The sequence below is a fragment of the Ceratotherium simum genome, chromosome X (genome assembly GCF_057802395.1).
Source record: "Ceratotherium simum simum isolate JZ-2026a chromosome X, ASM5780239v1, whole genome shotgun sequence".
NCBI classification, from domain to species: Eukaryota; Metazoa; Chordata; class Mammalia; order Perissodactyla; family Rhinocerotidae; genus Ceratotherium; species Ceratotherium simum.
In genome coordinates this window covers 16,830,602-16,852,782 of record NC_141940.1, presented here as the reverse complement: position 1 = coordinate 16,852,782, position 22,181 = coordinate 16,830,602, and the positions used below count along the sequence as shown (strand labels likewise).

The 22,181-nt window shown below is 37.5% G+C and overlaps 1 protein-coding gene across 2 annotated transcripts in view; it reads left to right on the top strand.

The window, feature by feature from the left end:
• Nucleotides 1–17,055, top strand: part of ZNF449 (zinc finger protein 449) — a 29,890-nt gene extending 12,835 nt beyond the window's left edge. The window contains exons 4-5 of one of the 2 annotated variants that reach the window (XM_087427375.1): nt 15,748–15,861; nt 16,053–17,055. In XM_087427375.1, coding sequence (XP_087283501.1) covers nt 15,748–15,861; nt 16,053–16,936 — 998 coding nt within the window. In that variant the 3' untranslated portion in view covers nt 16,937–17,055. The remainder of the gene's footprint in view (nt 1–15,747; nt 15,862–16,052) is intronic. The other variant, XM_087427376.1, reaches the window with a different exon arrangement.
• Nucleotides 17,056–22,181: the final 5,126 nt, after the last annotated feature.

The window sequence follows — 22,181 nt, the reverse complement described above, 5'->3', positions numbered from 1 at the left end:
GATCCAGCAGGACACAGGCAGAAGATCAGTCCCAGGTGTCCTGGATCTTCAACTCCTGTGGACCATTCACATATGTAAATAGGACTGTAGGTACCATATGCGATGTAAATAGGACTGTGAAACGATATGTTGGAGGGAGTAGGATGCTATCAGAGCCCAGAGGAGGGCCAGCTAACCAGCTTTTGGCAGAGAGGGAAGACGTCCTGAGAGGGGAAGGGGGATCTGCGTTGAAACCTACAGGATGAATTGGAGTAAGCCTGCTGAGTGCTGGAAGTGGGGAGGGGAGAGGGCTCTGGGCAGAATGGACGGCACGTGCAAAGGCTCGGAGGGATAGAGAGCTTGGCATATATGAAGAGCTCCTGCTGCAGTGTGAGGGGTGCAGAGGAGGAGCAGAGGAGCCAGAGTGGCCAGAGGAGCCAGCCTCAAAGAGGCTGGAGAGAGAAGCAGGGGCCTGGATCCTGAAGAACTTTGTCAGCCTTGCTGAGAAGTTGTGCTTTATTGTCAGGGCAGTGGGGGACCACTGGATGTTCTTAAGTAGGGGAGTGATATACACAGACTTGCATTTTACCTGACCACTCTGGCTCCAATAGGAATGGGTAGGACTGGAAGCAGGTATCCCTCAATCATCCACCTTACACAGGATAATTATCTGTACTAGGATTGTGTCAGTGATGATGGAGAGAAAAGGAGTGATTCAAAAGATATGTAGGAAGTAGAAATTGTGGAATTTGGTGATTGATTGGGTGTTGAGTGAGGAAGAAGAAGGGGTTAAGTATGGTCTCCAGGTTTCTGTTCAGTGAACTGGGTAGATGGTAATATTATTCACTGACATAGAGAACACAGGAAGAGAATCAGATTTGGTGGGTCAAAGTGAGTTTAGATTTGGTCCTGTGGAGTTTGAGGTGTTTATGGGTCTCCAGAATGTTTTTACATAAAGATGACAAAGAGGAAAAACCCACAAGTGCATATATATGCATATTATGATCAAAGCAGAACTATATAATATTGTCATTTGTGTTCCAATTTTTACCTTACCTATAGCTTATAGTCTATTAAAAATTTCTAAAAATTCTGTATTTTTGTGTGTTTGCCTGCAACAAATGGCAGAGCCCAGCCAGTCATATTAATTCTAAATCTTCTGCATATGCATTAACATTCCCCGTGTTCATTTGCTCCTCTTGGCAACAGTGCCAGCTACAAAGATCACATACGATGCCGAGCAGCAATATTGCTCTTCATTGTAATACAATACAGGAGAGTGCAGTGTATTTAACAAGGATGAGATAGAATGAATTAAACAAGTGAAATAAACCAATTTGGAGGAGAGGAAACTGCCCCTTTCTCATCACTTTTAAATTTGTTTATTCATTTATTTTTCCCCCAAAGCCCCAGTATATAGTTGTATGTCATAGCTGCACATCCTTCTAGCTGCTGTATGTGGGACGCGGCCTCAGCATGACCGGAGAAGTGGTGCGTCGGTGCACGCCTGGGATCCGAACCCAGGCCGCCAGCAGGGGAACGCGCGCACTTAACGGCTAAGCCACAGGGCTGGCCCTTTTTTTTTTTAATTTATTTATTTATCATCACTTTTAAAGTGATATATTACGCTTTGCAAAATGATACAAGACTTATTGTTCTATAATGTAAAGGTTACTTACACTTTTACTGCTTTTTTGAAAAAATGAAAATATCTTTAATGTATTACATGAAGCACATCTTATTGTAGGTTGATTGGAAAGCACGGGATGCTAGCAGAGTAGAAGAAATTTAAAAGCAATGGAAGAAGTCAATTGATTTTATATTAAAGTTTCGAATATATTCCCTGTCAGCAAAAAGTTAAGTGGTTGAGTATATATTAAATGAAAAAATATATATATTTATACACACACATATATATTCATCTAATGATATTCATTTGATATAAGTGAATACAAACACACACGTAGGGAGTAAAATAAAAAAGAACTTAAGTAGGGGCTGGCCCCGTGGCTTAGTGGTTAAGTGCGCACCCTCTGCTACTGGTAGCCCAGGTTTGGATCACTGGTGCGCACCGACACACCACTTCTCTGGCCATGCTGAGGCCGCGTCCCACATACAGCAACTAGAAGGATGTGCAGCTATGACATACAACTATCTACTGGGGCTTTGGGGAAAAAAAGGAGGATTGGCAATAGATGTTAGCTCAGAGCTGGTCTTCCTCAGCAAAAAGAGGAGGATTAGCACGGATATTAGCTCAGGGCTGATCTTTCTCACACAAAAAAAAATAACTTAAGTGGAAAACTTAAAGTGATCTAAGAAACACATAAGCTTAAAGAAAAGCCCTTTGAATTCAAGCCAGACACACCAGATGCTAGAGGTAGGCAAAGATATTAGAATGTCTGCAATCAGAAAGAATAGATGGGGCAAAAGGGATAATTAGGCACATGTGTGTGGTGATGGATTATAATTAGTATTTGGGTGGTGAACATGAGAACATGATGTAATCCATGCAGAAATAGAAGTATAATTATCTACACCTGAAATTTATACAATGTTTTAAACCAATGTTACCGCAATAAACAAGAAAAAATAAATAAACCTCAAAAAGAATGAAAAAAAAAGATAACTCAAAAATTAACCTATAAAAAAAAAAAGAAAGAATAGATGTGCTGGTCCTAAAAATATAAAACATATAATTCTTATCTTTGAAAACGTGGAGTTCAAAATTAGTACACCAAATTTGGAACACATTTTCATTTGTCAAAGCTTTGGGTTTTTTATTTAAATTGATGAGGAAATTGTAGGTGAAATATCAAAGATCATATCTTTTTGGTGATGAAGAATATGAGAGATGAAAATTTCAAGTAAAATATAGGGCAAACAAATGCTGTCTGCAAAGCATCAGAAGATTCTTGTAACTTAAATCTCTTCAGATTATTCTATTATACCAAATAATATATCATTAGCTAATATCCAACCCCAACCATAGTAATGATATTTCTTGGGGCAGTGGAGCCTTTATGACAGTCTTTGATAATGGGGCTTAATAAAGTCATTCCCTGAGCATGGCATGGGGGGAACATTCATCAATGAAGCACCTTCTTTGTTAACTTCAGATTGCTTTTTCCCTCTTTGTTTTGGACAGCTATTGCTACATAATAAATTACCCCCAAAAACTTAGCTGCTTAAAGGGAAAAGCATTTATCATTTCACAGTTTCTGAGAGTCAGGAATTCAGGAGTAGTTTACTGGGTGTTCCTGGATCAGTCTCTCATATAGTAGCTGTCAAGATGTCAGCAGGGGCTGTGGGGAGGCCTCAAGTCCTTGCTAAGTGGTCTTCTCCATAGGCTACCCAAGTGTCCACACAGCAGGCAGCAGATTTTCCCCAGAGCAAACAAATCAAGAGAAAGCAAGGGGGATGCCACAATGTTGATGAACTAGTCACACACCATCACTTTTACCATATTCTATTCATTGGAAGAGAGTCACTAAGTCCAACCCTCACTTAAGGGGAAGAAAATTAAACTTCACCTCTTTAAGGGAGGAATATTGAAGAATTTGGGGGCATATTTAAAACAACTATACACCCATGCTTCCCTGTCCCTACTAGCCTTTTACTTTTTACTTCAGTTTTTTAGGTCAGAAACTAATTTTTTTTCTTTTTCTTAAGTAAATTTCTTCAGTTCATTAGGTCAAATGGAATATACCCATGATGAATCTCTTGGCTATAGCTGTGAGGTGAATTTAACATCCTGGACAATACATTATCATCACTGGAAAACTAATGTTCTAGACTCTAGTCTAAAAGGCCGAAGACATGATTAAATTTAAGGTAACAGGCTTTGGTTTCTATCTCATTTGTTGTTAGTGCCATCGAGTGGATTGCGACTCCTAGCACCCCTCTGTACAGCAAAGCAGAAGCCTGCCCAGTCTTTCTGTGGCATCCTCTCACTTTCTGGTGCTCTATCAGACAATTACTCTACTGCTGTTCATAGGGTTTTTGTGGCCAACTTTTTTTTGGAAGTGGGTGGCCAGGTCCTTCTTCCTAGTCTGTCTTAGTCTGGAAGCTCCGCTGAAACCCGTCCACCATGGGTGATCCTGCTGGTATCTGAAATACCAGTGACATAGCTTTCAGCATCACAGCGACAATGCAGCTGCCAGTCTGACAACCAACAGACGGTGGTGTGGTTCCCTGACCAGGAAACAACCTAGGCTGCAGCGGTGAGAGCAGCGAATCTTAACCACTAGACCACCAGGGTTGGCTTTCTATCTGTAGGACCCTCCTTTTTATGCTGACTGACAGCAATTGATGTTTCTTCTACTGCTGATGTATTCTTCTAATGCTATTACCATTCATCCAATGGTAGTAGTAGCTCCACAGACTAGTTTCCATTGAGGGTAAAGAGAAGAGCCCCCTAACTGAAGTATGCGTTAGGGCCTGCTTTCTGACTGCCATGCAACATTGACCCCAAAGCCCTGGAGCCAAGATATAAAAGGTACTGTGAGCATTCTTATATAAATGCAGGTGTCGATAGGATAAATTTCTAGAAGTGGGATCAATTGGTTAATGGGCATTTAAAACTTTAATAGATATTATCAAATTTTCCTCCAAAATTGTTGTACCAATTTATCCTCCCACCACAGCATATGAGAGTGCCAAATTCTCCACGCCTTCACTTAGACTGTATCATCCAACTGTTTGATCTTTGCTGTAAAGAGTCATAACTGTTCTCACCATATTGACAGACAGAAGGAGGGCTAATATCTGTGAAAACATTTTTTGTAAGTGTCAAGTTCATTCTGCATTCATGATGGTGTTTTATGGAATGTATAAGAGAGATGGGAACTGAGGTCAGAAGGGTGGGAGATGGGACGAAGGGAAATGGTGAGAGGCCTTAGCTGACATGGGCTGTGAGCATAGGATGGGGAATGGAAACTGGTGATGGTGTCAGAAGCAGGGCTTTGAGAGTCCAGGAAGCAGAGGCTAAGTGCACTGAGGACAAGGATCTGAGCGTCACACAGGGTGATGGAGTATGTGGGGGGGGTAGATAGTTAGGAAGTGCATGAGCGTAACATCCAGGAGGAAGCTCAAGGTTGAGCACATGTTCTCTGCATCCAGGTTGTGGGGGACTATCCTGATGCACCCAATTTGCGGCCAAGCATTTTGATAGCTGGCACCAGGAGTACGATGTTAAGGGTGAAAAACCAAAGTGAAAGTTCTCAGGCCTCTTTATTTGGTGCTGTGCAGAAAGTAGCAGTTGGACTTGAGGGCCAAACCTTATGGGAAACCCATGAGACACAGCTGTATGGTAGCAGTATTAGGAGTATTACCAGGGGTCTTAGTTCTCATGGGTCCTAGATTTTGCCTCCAGGGTTGCTTTTAGTCCTTGACTAGGTCTAATAGCTTCACTTTCACCCAAGGGCCATTGTCTAGGCCAGGTTTTCAAACTTACATTTGATTAAATCTGTAGCCTGAAGGGTTTCAAGTTCATGCTTATAGGATGACATAGCCATAAGAACAGTTCCTGTCATTCCCCAAACTATTTTTCCTGTCTTTTATATTAAGACACCCTGGGCCTCCAGGCTCCTCTCACCCTAGGCATTTGCTGCTTGTTGCTCTCTCCTCAGTTTCAGTTTCTTCCCACTTTTACTTGATGGCATCTACTTTGATCTATGACCTCCAGTTTTATTTTACCTGTACCACATCACTTAATCTAAGCATGAACAAAATACTGAATTTAAAAAGAATTTTATTGGAAATGCATTTTATTTTTCTTGATCTGAAATCTATTGCTTTTTCCCTATGAAAAATATTTTATGCCACTTCCTAGGGTTTGATATAATGTACTGAAATTTAAATTTTCTTTCAGGTTAACATCAGTCAAATTAACTTGCTAATATTATTTAATGATGTTACCATTTAAACATTTTCTTACATTTAGATCTTTTAAAACAGCATTATTGAGATATAATTCACATATCATACATATCACTCATTTAAAGTATATAATTCATTGTTTTCTGGTACATTTATAGATATGTACAACTATCACCACAGTCAATTTTAGAATATTTTCATCACCTCAATAAGAAACTCTGTACCCTTTAGCTACCAATTTCTTTCCCCTCATCTCTCCCAGCCCTAATCCACTTCTGTCTATAGATTTACCTATTCTAGATATTTCATGTAAATGGAATCATACAATATGTGGTCTTTTGTGACTGGTTTCTTTCGCTTAGCATAATGTTTTCAAGGTTCAACTATATTGTAGCATGTATCAGTACTTCTTTCTCTTTTATGGCTGAATAATATTCCATTGTAAGGATATATACCACATTTTGTTTATCCATTCATCAGTTGATGAACATTCAGATTGTTTCCACCTTTTGGCTATTATGAATGATGCTGCTATAAAAATTTGGGTACAAGATTTTGTATGGACATATGCTTTCATTTCTCTTGGGTATATACCTAGGAGTGGAATTTCTGGGACATATGGTAACCCCATGTTTAAATTTCCCAGGAATGGCCAGACTGTTTTCCAAACTGACTGCACTCTTTTACATTCCCATCAGCAGTGTAGAGGATTCCCATTTCTCCACATCCTTTGGAAACACTTGTTATTATTATCTGATGTTTTTATTCTAGCCATCCTAGTGGGTGTGAAGTGTTATCTCATTGAGGATTTGATTTGCATTTCTATGAAGACTAATGGTGTTGAGCATCTTTTCATGTGCTTATTGGTCATTTGTATATCTTCATTTGAAAATGTCTATTCAGATCTTTGCCCATTTTTTAATTGGATTATTTGTCTTTTTCTTATTAAGTTGTGTATGTTCTTTGTATAGTCTAGATAAAAGACCCTTATTAGGTATATGATTTGCAAATATTTTCTACCATTCTGTGATTCATCTTTTCAGCTTCTTAATAGTCTCCTTTGTAGCACAAAAGCTTTTTTTTTTTTTATTTTGACAAAGTCCAATTTAACTATTTTTTCTTTTGTTGCTTATGCTTTTGATGTCATATCTAAGAAACCAGGGCCCAATCCAAGGTCACAAAAATTTACCCCTAAGTTTTCTTCCAAGAGTTTTATAGTTTTAGCTCTTGCATTTAAGGCTTTGATCCATTTTCAATTAATTTTTGTATAAGGTGTAAGGTAGGGGTCCAAATTATATATATATATATATATATATATATAACATTTATATATATATATATATATATCCAGTTGTCTCAGCATGATTTGTTAAAAAGGTGATTCTTTCCGCATTGAATGGTCTTGTCAAAAATCACTTGACCACAGGTATATGGATTTATTGCTGGACCCTCATTTCTACTCCACTGATCTATCTATTCCATTGATCTATCTATTCTTGTGGAAGTACCACACCATCTTGATTATTATTGCTTTGCAGTAAGTTTTGAAATATGAAAGTGTGAGGACTCCAGCTTTGGTTTCATCTTTCTTTTTTTTGTGTGTGAGGAAGATCAGCCCTGAGCTAACATCCATGCTCATCCTCCTCTTTTTGCTGAGGAAGACCAGCTCTGAGCTAACATCTATTGCCAATCCTCCTCCTTTTTTTTTTTTTTTTAAAGATTTTATTTATTTATTTTTTCCCCCCAAATCCCCAGTAGATAGTTGTATGTCATAGCTGCACATTCTTCTAGTTGCTGTATGTGGGACACGGCCTCAGCATGGCCGGAGAAGCGGTGTGTCAGTGCGCGCCCGGGATCCGAACCCGGGCCGCCAGCAGCAGAGCGCACGCACTTAACCACTAAGCCACAGGGCCGGCCCCCTCCTCCTTTTTTTTCCCCAAAGCCCCACAAATAGTTGTACGTCATAGTTGCACATCCTTCTAGTTGCTGTATGCGGGACACGGCCTCAGCATGGCCGGAGAAGTGGTGCCTTGGTGCGCACCCGGGATCCGAAACCGGGCCGCCAGTAGCAGAGCGCCCGCACTTAACCACTGAGCCACGGGGCTGGCCCTGGTTTCATTTTTCAAGATTGTTTTGGCTATTCTGAGTTTGTTGCAATTCCATGTGTTATTTAGAATAAGCTTGTCAGTTTCTACAAAGAAGTCAGCTGGGATGCTAGTAGAGGTTGTGTTGAATCTGTAGGTCAGTTTGGAGAGTATTGCCATGTTAACAATATTAAATTTTGTGATGCATGCACATGGGATGCTTTTCCATTTATTTAGATCTTCTTTCATTTCTTTCAACAGTATTTTGTAGTTTTCTGGGTGCAAGATTTACACTGCTTTTATTAAATTTGTTCCTAAATATTTTATTCTTTTTAATGTTATTGTCAATTGAATTGTTTTCTTAATTTTATTTTCAGATTGTTCATTGAAAATATATAGAATTATTATTGATTTTTGTGTATTGATCTTGTATCCTGCAACCTTACTGAACTCATTTATTAGTTTGAATTGTTTTTTAGTAGATTACTTAGGATTTTCTATATATAAGATCATGTCATCTGAGAAAAGGGATAGTTTTACTTCTCATGTTCTAATCTAGATAACTTTTATTTCTTTTTCTTCCCTAATTGCCTTGGCTAGAACCTCCAGTACAATGTTGAATACAAGTGGCGAGACTAGACATCCTTGTCTTGTTCTGGATCTCACAGGAAATGTATTTAGCCTTCTGCCAATATTTATAATGTTAGTTTTGGGTCTTTCATAGATTCCTTTTATCAGGATGAGAATGTTCCCTTCTACTCCTAGATTATTGAGTGTTTTTATCAGGAAACTGTGGTGAATTTCGTCAAATGGTTTTTGTGTGTCTATTGAGATGATCCTATGGTTTTTACTTTTCATTCTATTGTAATGGTATATTACCATAACTTTTGAATGTTAAACCAACCTTGCATTCCTGAGATAAATACCACTTGGTCCTGGTGTATAATTCATATTATATATTGCTGAATTTGATTTGTTAGTGTTTTGTTGAAGATTTTTGCATCTATTTTCATCACAGATATTGGTCTGTAGTTTTCTTGTTCTGTCTTTATCTGGTTTTGTTATCAGGCTAATAATGGCCTCATAGATTGAGGAGGGAAGTCTTTCTTCCTTTTCTATTTTTTGGAAGTGTTTGTGAAGAATTGCTATTTTTTCTTTTGTTGCTTGTACTTTGTATGTCATATTTAAGAAAGTGTTGCCTAATCCGAGATCATGGAGATTTACACCTCTGCTTCCTTCTAAGAGTTCTATGGATTTAGCTCTTACATTTAGGTCATTGATCCATTTTGAATTAATTTTTGTATATGATGTGAGGAATGGAACCAACATCATTCTTTTGCATGTGCATATCCAGTTGTCCCAGCACCATTTGTTAAGGATACCATTCCTTCCCCATTGAATTGTCTTGGCACCTTTATCAAAAGTCAATTCACCATAAATGTAAAAGTTTATTTCTGGACTCTCAATTCTATTCCATTGATATATCTTTCTTTCCTCATGCCAGTAAAGTGAGTTGGAAAGTACTCCGTTCTCTTCTATTTTCAGGAAGAGATTATGTAGAATTTGTGCTAATTCTTCTTTAAATGTTTGGTAGAATTCACCAGTGAAGCCATCTGGACCTGAGCTTTTCTTTGTGAGAAGTGTTTTGATTACTAATTCAGTCTGTTTACTTGTTATAGGTCTATTCAGATTTTCTATTTCTTCTTGACTCAATTTTGGGTAGTTTGTGTGTTTCTAGGAATTTATACATTTCATTTATCTAATTTATTTCCATACAGTTGTTCATAGTATTCCTTTATGATCTTTTTATTTCTGTGAGGTTAGTAGTAATGCCTCCCTTTTCATTTCTGATTGTAGTAATTTGAGTTTTCTCTCTTCTTTTCGTGGTCAACCTAGCTGAAGGTTTGTCAGTTTTATTAATTTTTTTAAAAGAAACAACCTTGATTTCATTGATTTTCTGTATTGTTTTACTATTCTCCATTTCATTAAATTGCACTCTAATCTTTATTATTTCTTTCATTCCAGTTGTCTTAAGTTTAGTTTGCTCTTCTTTTTCTTGTATTTTAAGGTACAAAGTTAGGTTATTAATTTGAGATTTTTCTTCTTTTTTAATATAGGCATTCATAGCTATAAATTTCCCTCTAAGCACTGGCTTAGGTACATCCCTAAGTTTTGGTATGTTGTGTGTTCATTTTCATTTATCTCAAAATATTTCTAATTTCCCGTTTGATTTCTTCTTTGACTGATTGGTTTTTTAGGAGTATGTTGTTTAATTTCCATATATATGTGAAGTTCCCAAATTGCTCTCTGTTATTTATTTCTAATTTCATTCCATTTTGGTGGGAGAGTATACTTTGTAATGGTGGATATTTTTAAACTTTTGAACATTTTTTTATGGTATAGCATCTCTATTGTCCTGGAAAATTTTCCATGTGCATTTAAGAATAATGTCTATTCTGCTGTTGTTGGGTGGAGTGTTCTATAAATGTCTGTGACGTTTAGTTGGTTTATAGTATATTTTAAGTCTTCTATTGTTGATCTTCTGCCTAGATTTTCTATCCAATAGTGCAAGGAGGTATTGAAGTCTCCAACTACTATTGTTCAGTTGTCTGTTTCTTTTACTATTTCTGTCAGTTTTTGCTTCATGTATTTTGGTACTCTGTTATTAAGTGCCTGTATGGCTATAATTGTTATATATTCCTGATGGATTGATCCTTTTATCATTATAAAATGATCCTTTTTATCTCTAGTAACTTTTTTGTTTTAATGTCTATTTTGTCTGATATTAGTATAGTCAACTGTGGCTGTCTTGTGGTTGCTATTTGCATGATATATCATTTTCCATCCCTTTACTTTCAATCTATTTGCATCTTTGAATTTAAAGTGTGTCTCCTATAGACAGCATATAGTTGGATTTTTTTATCCAGTCTGACAATCTCTGCCTTTTGATTGAGTTATTTAATCCATGCACAATTAATCCATTTTTGATATGCTTTGGATTTACATTTGCCATTTTACTTTCTGTTTTATATATGTCTCATATCTTTTTTGTTCCTCTATCCCTCATTTATTGCTTTCTTTTACACTAAGTATTTTTAATGTAACATTTTACTTACTTTAATGAATTTTCACCATCTTTTTTAGTTATTTCCTTAGTGGTTGCTCTAGGGGTTAGCATGTACATCTTAACGTATCATCATGAGCTTCAGATTTATACTAGCTTAATGCCAGTGAGATACTGACTTATTTCTCCTATATAGCTCTATTCCCCTTCCCCCCTTTTTTTTGGTATTGCTATCATACAGATTAAATCAAAAATGTTACAAACTCAACAATACATTGTTATAGCTATTACTTTATATAATTTAAGACTTTTAAAGGACTTGAAAGAAGAAAGGAAAACAAGTACATATTATAGTGTTTGTTATATTAACATTATTTATCACTTCTGGTTTTCTTCATTTTTCCTGTGGATTCAAGTTACTAACTGCAGTCATTTCTTTAGCCCAATACAACTTTGCTCCCACCCACCTCATTTGTGCTGTTATTGGCAAATGTATTACATTTCTATATGTGATATGCCCAAGAATGCACTATATACATATTGTTGAATGTGATTGCTTTAAAATCTTTTAAGAGAAGAAAGAAACAGAAATTTTTATATATACTGTCCTTCATAATTACATACTTATCCTTACTTGTGCCCTTTGTTTTTTCATGTGGATTTGAATTACCATTTGGAATTACTTTCAGACTGAGGAACCTCCTTTAGTATTTCTTGTTAGGCAAGTCTGCTACCAATAAATTCTCTCAGTTTTTATCAGAAAAGTTATTTCATATTCATTTTTGAAAGATAGCTTTTCTGGATATAAGATTCTTGGTTTACAGTTTTCATTTTTCTTTGAGCACTTTGAATCTGTTATCCCACTGTCTTCTAGCCTTCATTGTTTCTAATGAGAACTCAGCTTTTAATCTTATTGGAGCTCCTTTATTAGTGAAAAGTCATTTTTCTCTTGCTATCTTTCAAGGTTTTTCTTTTTATTTAGCTTTTAGGATTTTTACTGTGATATGTCTGTTTGTAGATCTCTTTGTGTTTATCCTACTAGGAATTCATTGAGCTTCCTAGGGGGTGTAGATTAGTGTTTTTTTAATACATTTGGGGAGTTTGGTACCATTATTTCTTCATATTTTTTCTGCTCCTTTCTCTCACTCCTCTCCTTCTGATGTTCTCATTATATATCTGTTGGTGCACTTAATGGTGCCCCACTCTTCTCTGAGGCTCCATTCATTTTCCTTCATTCTTTTTTCTCTCTGTTCTTCTGATAGCATAATCTCTATTGATCTGTCTTCAAGTTTACTAATTCTTCTGACAGTTCAGATCTACTCTTGAGCCATTCTAGTGAATTTTTCCTTCCAGTTATTATACTTTTCAACTCTAGAATTTCCATTTGATTCTTTTTTTATAATTTCTATTTATTTATATTCTCTATTTGATGTGATATTGTCATCATAATTTACTTCTTTAATCATGGTTTCCTTTAGTTCTTGGAACATATTCATAATGGCTACTTTGAAGTCTTTGTTAAATTTGATATCTAGTCACTCTCATAGGCAGATTCTGTTGCTTGCTCTTTTTATTCCAGTGTATACTTTCTTGTCCACATGCATGTCTCATCATTTTTTGTTAGAAACTGGACGTTTTAAATAATATATTATAGCAACTCTGTGTCCTTCTCCCCACTCCCCAGGGCTTGTTATTGTTATTTGTTTGGTGAATAGCTGGATTATTTTAGTGAAGTCTAGCCCACTCTGCAATGTTAAGCATTTGATGTTACCCCTCACAGCACACAGTCACCCTGGAATGACAGTAGTTTTTGCAGGGCTTTCTTTGTCTGTCTCTTTCCCTGACCAGACCCACCTATTAATTGCCAGTGAATTGCTCTATTGTTTTCAACTCTGCACTGCAGCATAAATTGCTCTGCAGACTAATCCAGTCAAATTCAGACATTTTTGATGGGCTAGTTTCTGAGGTCATTTTTTGAGATTTGTTCTGAGCCCAGGCTCCTCCCAGCTGTCTCTTTTCCCAGTTCTCTTGTGCAAACTAGTCAGCCTACAGTTTAGCCTGTATATTCAATAAATTGATCAAACTCTTTCCAATTGCCTTTGTAGGGGAGGAAGAGATTTCCTCTACTCAGTCTAGGTCCTTCTGGCTGGGCTACAAATTAAATTGACATGAGACAGAATAACAGGAGAAAATCAAACAAAGCTTTGTAACATGTATACATGAGAGAGACCCAGGAAAAACTGGATAACTCGCCAAAATGGCAGAGGCTCTCATCTTAAATATCATCTTCAGCTAAAGACAAAGGAGGATGTCGGGTGTGGGGGGAGTCAGTTATGGGAGATTACCAGAAAAGCACAGTAAACACGAATAAGGTTATTATGCAGATTTAAGTCCTCGCCTTCCACATTGATAAGAGTTTCTAGAGATAAGGTCATCCCCCCTTCTTCCTGGTACAGAGAGGGAGATACCTTTACAAATGGAGATTTCCCTTACAAATGTTAATGTCTCTTACAAAGTATAACTTCAACTTTTACTTGGTTTTCAGAGCTTTGATAAGAATGCGCTCAGCAGGACCCTCCTAGTCTAGCGATACCCAGAGTTATCTATGATGATGGCCTGTCCTGGAGACAGGCCTTCTATCTTAAATTTCTTTTAGGCAGTTAGTTGGGGGGAGGTCAAAGTTTCTTTCAGAGTCTTTTGTTCTCGAGAATAATCAAGGCAAGGAGACATATTTTGAGGTGGCCAATTCTGATCCCCCACACCTTTTGTTACAACCTCCGCTCTTTTTGAGAGTACCCTTAGGCTTGAACTTCTCCACTCTCTGTTGCAAATGAAGTTGGTTTCTTTGCGAAGACATTAGAAGCTATCTGTTTTAAGGTGTGCTTCTCTTCCCAGGCCAAATCTCTAGCACATTGCTCTGGAGCTGGAGATGGGAACAATGGTGTGCTTATCTATGGGTGACATTGCCACTTTAGGACCTGAGCACTAGGTCTGAGCCTCAGGCCTCCTTGGCTTGCCTCTCCAGACATGGACCACTGACTTACAATCACAATTGCCTTACAAAACCACAGTTGCCTTACAAGGGCAATCAGGGCCCTAGTATTCTCAGCAATACTACACCCAAGGTAGATCCTCCACACACCAGTGGAAACTGGGTAGATAAAAGGAGCCCCCACCCCTCAGCCACAATTGCCTGGAATTTAGACTCGACAATAGGTAGGTGAGAGTAGGATGAGAAATGCTGAGGTCCTGTCCCTCCCAGAAAGATATCCCTCTGAAAGGAAACTGGGGGCAGAGGGTGTCCCAGGCCTTTGGCTACACCAATTTAGAGTGGAGCTGGGAGGGGGACTAAAGAGAACAGTTCTGGTTTAAATACTTAAGATTCTCACTGTTCTCTTTGAATTTTAGCAGATTTTAAAAGATAGGTGTTTCCTAATTTGTTGTATGCCCTTAGGACCTCTTTGAGAGACTTTAAAATTTTTTTATTTTTAATAATTTTCACAAATTTCATTGGGAAGTAGGTCTGCAGAGCTCTTCATGTTATCATTATGGAAGTCTATCTCCCTCCCTACATTTAGATTATAAATCAACATTTTACACCTAGGCCTTTGCTACTCTCTGCTTACTTCAAGTTTCAGTTTGTTCCCACCTTTACCTAATGGCAGCTTTCCTTTGATATTTGACCACCAGTTTTATTTGACGTGTGCCATGTTACCCTTTCATCCCACTCTTGGCTTTGATATCCCAACAAAAACCATGTAATGAATTTAAACAGATTTTTATTTGAAATGCATTTTTGTTTCTTAATCTTAAAAAGATCTCTTTTCCATGAAAATATAAAATAAGGTATTTTAGTCCACTTCCTATGTTTGATACAATGTTTTTAAATTTAAATTTCTGTCAAATTGACTTGCTAATTTTATTTTAATAATGTTAATATTTAAACATCATTCTGCATTTTGATCTCAAATCAGCAATTTTCAACCCACACTTGACTGTAGACCAGTATACTTTGCCAGAGCTGAGGAAGGCAAGGATGGAGTGTGGAAAGAAAGAGGATGCAAGCCGCAGCAGCTCTTACTGAGGAGAGGGGTGGTAGGACACAGGGGGACAGGGAGGGCGGATGTTTCTCCCGGTTGTCCTTAGATTGACAGTGAGGAATACTGTTTGATAGTTATTTGGGTTAATTTCAAGAGAATCCACTTCTAGACTTCAGCTAAAGCAAACATGAAGACTGCTTTTGCTGGTTGCCAACCCAGTCAATTTCCATTTTAATTTGAAAATCTCAACTGAAATTATTCCAGTAAACAATTTCATAACTCCGACTTTTACCTCTCTCTCTTCACTTGGTACTCAATAGCAGCATTTCTCAGTTTTAATATGCCAAAACCTTATGAAGATTTGCGTCATATTTTGGCTCTAACCTAAATAAATCTATTATCAAAATAGATACAGAAGTAATTTCGTGCATTGATTTCAGCACAGAATTGATTCATTCCCCTTCCATAGATTAGAGGAGAATAGCTTTGGATTGAGCACTAAAGGGTGTTCTCTCATTTTTCTTTTGTTCTTATCTTTAAAAAAAAGACTCTTGTAAGATATTCCAGGTCAAGTAATAGTAATTGAGGAGGAAGTAGATATTAAGTGGCCATAGGTCCAAGATATCAGCCTGAACTCTGGAAAAACCAAAACCAGAAACCAAATGATTCCAACTATTATGCTTCTCATCTTTCTTATGGCCAGGATATCCAATCCCAAAGCTTGACATGAGCTTTCCATTGGAGCATAGAGAAGAGGCATGGGTGAAGGAACTACAAGATTCCAAAGAAATTAAACAATTACTTGATTCCAAGATAGGTAAGTAATTGTTTATTGACACTAGAGAAGAAAGAAAAGAAAAATTCAACCTGAATCAGGGTAAAGAGTTTTGGATTCTACTTAGGAATTTCTGTATTCCCACTAGTGGTTTAATATAAGTCTTCATTTTCCCTCATGTTCTTTTCTCTGTGGGACACAGTGACAGCTGCAGTTTCTGTTTCTTCTCTCAGGTTTTGAGATTGGGATAGAAAATGAAGAAGATACTTCAAAACAGAAAAAACTGGAGGATATGTATCCATTTTGTGTTACTTTAGAGGGGAATGCTCTCCATGGTCCCATTTTGCAAAAAGACTATGTACAGTTAGAAAATCAGTGGGAAAACCCCCCAGAGGATTTACAGACAGATTTAACAAAACTGGTAGATCATCAGAACCCCTCTGCAGGAGAGAAACCTGAGATCTCCAATTTGGAAGAACCTCTCAACCCTAGACCGCATAAGAAAAAGAGTCCAGGAGACAAACCTCACCGATGTTCTCAGTGTGGAAAATGTTTTGCTCGGAAGTCACAACTTACAGGACACCAGAGAATTCATTCAGGAGAGGAACCTCATAAATGCCCTGAATGTGGAAAAAGATTTCTTCGTAGTTCAGACCTTTATAGACACCAACGACTTCATACAGGGGAGAGACCCTATGAATGCACTGTGTGTAAAAAGCGATTCACTCGGCGGTCACACCTTATAGGGCACCAGAGAACCCATTCTGAAGAAGAAACATATAAATGCCTTGAGTGTGGGAAAAGCTTTTGTCATGGATCAAGTCTTAAAAGACATCTGAAAACTCATTCGGGTGAAAAACCTCATAGATGTCCTAATTGTGGAAAAAGTTTTAGTAGACTGACAGCTCTTACTTTGCACCAGAGAACTCACACTGAAGAGAGACCTTTTAAATGTAATTATTGTGGGAAAAGCTTTAGACAGAGACCAAGCCTCGTTATTCATTTAAGAATTCATACAGGGGAGAAGCCATACAAGTGTAGTCATTGTTCTAAAAGCTTCAGACAGAGAGCAGGCCTTATTATGCACCAAGTCACTCACTTTAGAGGACTTCTTTAAGAATTGTTAAAGGAAACAGATCCTACAGAAATTGACAGTAACTCAAAAAAAATCCTAACCTGCAGCAGCCTGTTTGTCTTGGAAGAATCTTTTTGTTTGAGCTTATAAGAACAGCTTTTTTTTTTTTTTTTTTTTTTTTTACTATTTTAAAAACCCATCTTCCAAGGCATATGAATTCTAGAGTATTCATACTCTTGCAACTTTCCTAAATTTGATTTATTCTGTCTCTACAATTCTTATTTTTTTATTACAATGAAAAATTTTGGTCCCAAGCCAATTGTATCATAGATGTAAGCATAAAGTATATAACAATCCTTTGATGACAATCCTTTTCAGGGTAGAGTCAATATAATGGATAATCATGCCTATCTGACATATCTTTTATAACAGCACCATAAGTATTCTACTGTCATTATTATAGGTGATTATGTTCGTTCAAAGCTTTATATGTGTGCCAAGTGGCAAAGAAAGGAGGCAGTGTATTTTGTCAAATAATAAAAATGTGTCAGGAACACATGGATGAAGAGGATTTCATTTGCCTAGTAAGAACTGGGTTAATACCATTGACATTTTTTTATGTTTAAGGAAATTAGGATTTTAACCTTTACTTTTGAATTTTGCCGAGTTTGCTAGTCTGCATAGTTGGCAGTCTGAGGTGATGCTGTTTAGTTGATGATTTATTTTGTTCACAGAATAAGTAAGCTGGATGTGGAAGAATCCATTTGACAGTTGAAGTCATACAAGTAGAATCTAATTTAATTTAGATTTACTGAGGAACCAGTGGTCCATTGCTTTTTACTCTCCTTTGGTATTCAACTATATGTCTCTCAGAACTTTTTAAATTTTACCCATTCTAATTCAATGTCTCCCTAAGTGTGTGTCATAAAACATTTAGTTCTACAAGATATTCTGCAAATAAGTTTGGGAATCCCTTCCTGCTATTTCCCCTCTCTAAATTCACAGTGCACATCAGCACATGAGAGTCTCTGAGAGATCCTCCCGGAGAGGGGGAAAAAGTACCTCTTTTGGCCCAATGTTTTGCAAGCCTGTTTGACTCCAGAACTTTTTTCTTGTATACCTAGTAATAACCCACAGAAGTAGTATTCTGCAAATACTTCTTGGCACACACTGCCTTTAACAAATATTCCTATAGCTATCAGTATAATCTTCTTGCTCCCAAGCCTAGTTATCTCCAGTTGTTTCAAGGGTATTATGAAAAATTTTTATACATATACATTTTTTATGTAATACATACACACACACATTCACATATGCATTCACACATCATTTTAAGGAGGTGAGGGTCACTAATTCAGATAATTTATAAGTTACTCAGTGATTCTCAACCTGTTTGAATTTTACTTATAATCACACACACATTGCTGCTTATGTAAATGTTCTCACATAATCATGCTAATGACTCAAATTCCTGTTAGCAAGGAAAGAACTCTCTTTGTCAGTTAAAGCTGATAATACATGAAAATATTAATTCATCCTAGTTCCTTGTTATAAAATACAATAGGATATTCAAGTATTTTCCCTTTGTGAGGATACCAGTCATCCTTTCCTTAAACTAGAATTAGGGAAAGTATATTTTTTCTATTCCATTGAAGTTCTTGGAAGTGATATTTAACATAAGTATTTGGGGGGTATCTACCATGTGCCTAAGTAGTCCTGTTCTAGGCTTAGTGGAAACTACTAAAGAAATTAATTCATTGGTCAGGTTCATAACTAGTTTATAATATCTTTAGTTAAACAAGAGTTGGGAAACAAATGGAGAACAGTGCAAGAGAGTTTGTAGTTAAGTGCCAAATGATATCAAGTGCTAGAGCCAGGATGTGTCTTTAATTCTTGTCATCCACGTCTCTTTATGATGCTGCTATAAGTGTGGGGTTAAAATTGAGATCCCAGTAGCAATAAACATGTAATGTGGGAAGAGTCTGAATGTAGAGATGAAAAATACGGAATGTAATGGCTTCTCTTTTCTCTCTTGTGGAATTGCATTCAAACCAGAACAGTGCCTTAGAATGGATGTGCCCAACTGCTCTGTATCTATGCAATATTTTAATAAAGTGGAAATGTATATGCTCTTTCTGCTTCACTCACATTAACTGTTTGAACAACTTAGAGCTGCTTCTCTGAGCAGTGGCAACAAGCACCACAATTGACTCCTGCCCCCACCCTAAGTTGGAATCACTTTACTCTTTGCAACCATGGTGTTGGGTTTATACATCATTTTTAGCATTTAATACAGTCAATTTTAGCTAGTTGGGTTAGTTGTAATCATAATATGAGCTGCATCCTCCCCCTCATCTATATCTTAAACACACATGACTGGATTTTACAGGGTAGAGAACATCTATTATTCATTTCTTTGTTACAGTGTCCTATATGTAATAAGCACTAATAAATATTTGTGGCATTGAATCAAGAAATATGTGAAATAGTTCTTGGAAAAAGATATCATAGAACATTGTGTGGATGTGCCTAATATACTTCTGAACATTACAAAAAGATAAGGGCACAATGCAGTACCTACCTCATAAGCACTATGAAGATTAAATGAAATATATTTTGTCCAGGCCCTACACAGTATAGGCTTTCAATAAATATCCAGCAAATTGTATTTTAATTCTTTATTGTTTAACGATAAAAGTATTAAAGGCTATAAATTTTCCTCTAAATATGGCTTTAGTCACATTCGATAGATTTTATATGTAATGTTTGTATTAGTCAGGATTCTCCAGAGAAACAGAACCAATAGAAGATATAGATATAGATATAGATATAGATATAGATATAGATATAGATATAGATAGATAGATACATGAGGAAATTTATTATAGGAATTGGCTCAGACAGTTATCGAGATAGAGAAGTCCCATAATCTGCCATCTGCAAGTTAGAGAACAAGGAAAGCTGGAGGTATAATTCAGTGTGAGTCTGAAGACATAAGAACCAGGGGAGCCGATGGTGTAACTCCCCGTCCAGGGCCAAAGGCCTAAGAACTAGTGGGCTACAGATGTAAGTCCCAGAGTCCAAAAGCCAGAGGACCAGGAGCTCCGATGTTCGAGGGCAGGAAAAGATGGACATCCCAGCTGAAAAAGAGAGTGAGAGAATTTACCTTTCCTCTGCCTTTTTGTTCTATTCAGGCCATTAACTGATTGGATGATGCCCACGCACATTGGTGAGGGCAGATCTCTTTACTCAGTCACTAAATCAAATGCTAATCTCTTCTGTTAACATCCTGGCAGACATGCCCAGAAATAATGTCTTACCAGTTATTTGGGCATCCCTTAGCTCAGTCGAGTTGGCACATAAAACGAACCATCACAATGTTATTATTGAAGATTTCAAAATTGTTTTTGCAGTTTCCATAATTCCTCTTTGACCCAAGAGTTGTACAATATTTCCATTTTCTTAATTTTTGGTTTTGCTGCATTGTGATTAGAAAATGAGGTTCATTCTTTTTCTGCTTTTGAAGTTCATTTAGGTTTTTTTTAAACTTATATTTGATAAAATTTGGTAAGTATCCTAAAGACCCTGGAAAATAAGGATTCTATTTGTAAGGTACAAATTTAGAATACAGCCTTGGACCTCTCAATCACTTTAATGTCTTTAAGAGTGTTCTTAGTGTTTGTGAAGAGGCAGTAGCATAGAAGAGATTGGGTTGCTCCCAATTTCTGCTTCCCTGCATTTCTGTACTCCCCGTTTCCTTGGTAAGAGGTTTTTTGGGGATATGTTCTATGGATGTTATATAGCAATTGTCAATAGCTGCACGGCTATTGAGGCTGGCAGTGAAAGCAGGAAGCTGAAGGACCTAGGAGAGACCTGGCCTCTCCACACCAAGCTGAGAAAGCTCTCCCTCGGGATTCCATCGTGGTCTGTCCTCCTGAAAACAGAGAGGAGCTGCAGTGGGCACTCTGAGGTTTCTGCAACAGGCCCTCTTGAATCAGCAGGGATTGTTTCACAGCATGCTGAGGAGGTTGTCTAGGCCAAAATCAAGGTAACGTATGGGTGACTCAGCCCCCAAGTGGCTCACCATCAGGTGGGGCAGGAGATGTTACACTTTGCCCTCTTGCACCTGCAGTCACCGTGACGTTCGGAAGAGAAACAGTTTCGGTCACCTGCAGTAAACTGCATGATCTTTCCTCCTGAAACCCTGTCTCATTTCTAACCTTGTGATATGGGCTGAATAATCTCATAAATAACAAAAGCTCACACTTTAGCCTTGGGCAGCCCCTGCTTCTTTTCTAGGCCTCTGTAACAGATATGGAATGGACAGGAAGACAGCTCATCTCTTAGTCTACCCTTAGCATCAATAATCAGTTTACTCAGCCCCCCAATTCTGGAATTTTAACTACTGGGATTGTGGGGGTAGTGGTAGATTCTTTTCTCACCAGAATGATATATAGGTTAGTCTCTGTCTGGCCTTTTTCAGATTGCATTGTCAGACAGGACTTCTCAGACATCTAGCAAGACCTAAGGTCACATTTTTTAGGGATCCAAAGATATTAAACTATTACATATCTTTCCTTTGAATAAGTGAAACCCATCACAATCCCCAACAGACATGATACACCGATTTTCAAAAACAAAATTTTATCTCCAAGGATTACCTGGAAACCTGATTCATATATTAGAGAACCAGTTTACATGCAAAAGATATAAAACTACTGAGTCACTGAAGAATTCCTCTGGATTTTTATTTGAAATAAACAATATTAGTAGTCTATGTTGATTGTATGCGACCACTTCCTGCTGCGCTCGGAATTTCCCTTCAACGGGGCAATGCCGGATTCCATCCATGATCATCTGTCTCCTGGATACTCCTCTCACCATATTCACCTTTCACTATGGCCTGCATTTTGAAGTGCTACATGCTGAAGGGAAGAATGTCCAGGATGAATAATACTCTGTGCTTCACGCCAGACTTTTTTTATATCCCTTAAACCACTCGCTTCTTCATACTCCCTTTCAAAACAAAATACCTTTTCTCTCAGTCTTATCAAAGCCCCTGCTCTGACTCCTGCATAAACTGACCCAGATTTCACACTTCTAGAGAAGTCAAAAGCGTGAACTAGAGAAACCAAGCCACCCCTCTAAAAGCAACTTCAGCCTTATCCTTCAACCACTCCAGCTGCTGAAAAACTATAGAAGTTGAATAAATCTCTCTCTGTTGTGTCCGCAACGCCTTCCATGAGAGGGATGAATTCAAACCAGGATGTTCCCTCTATCTGCCTCA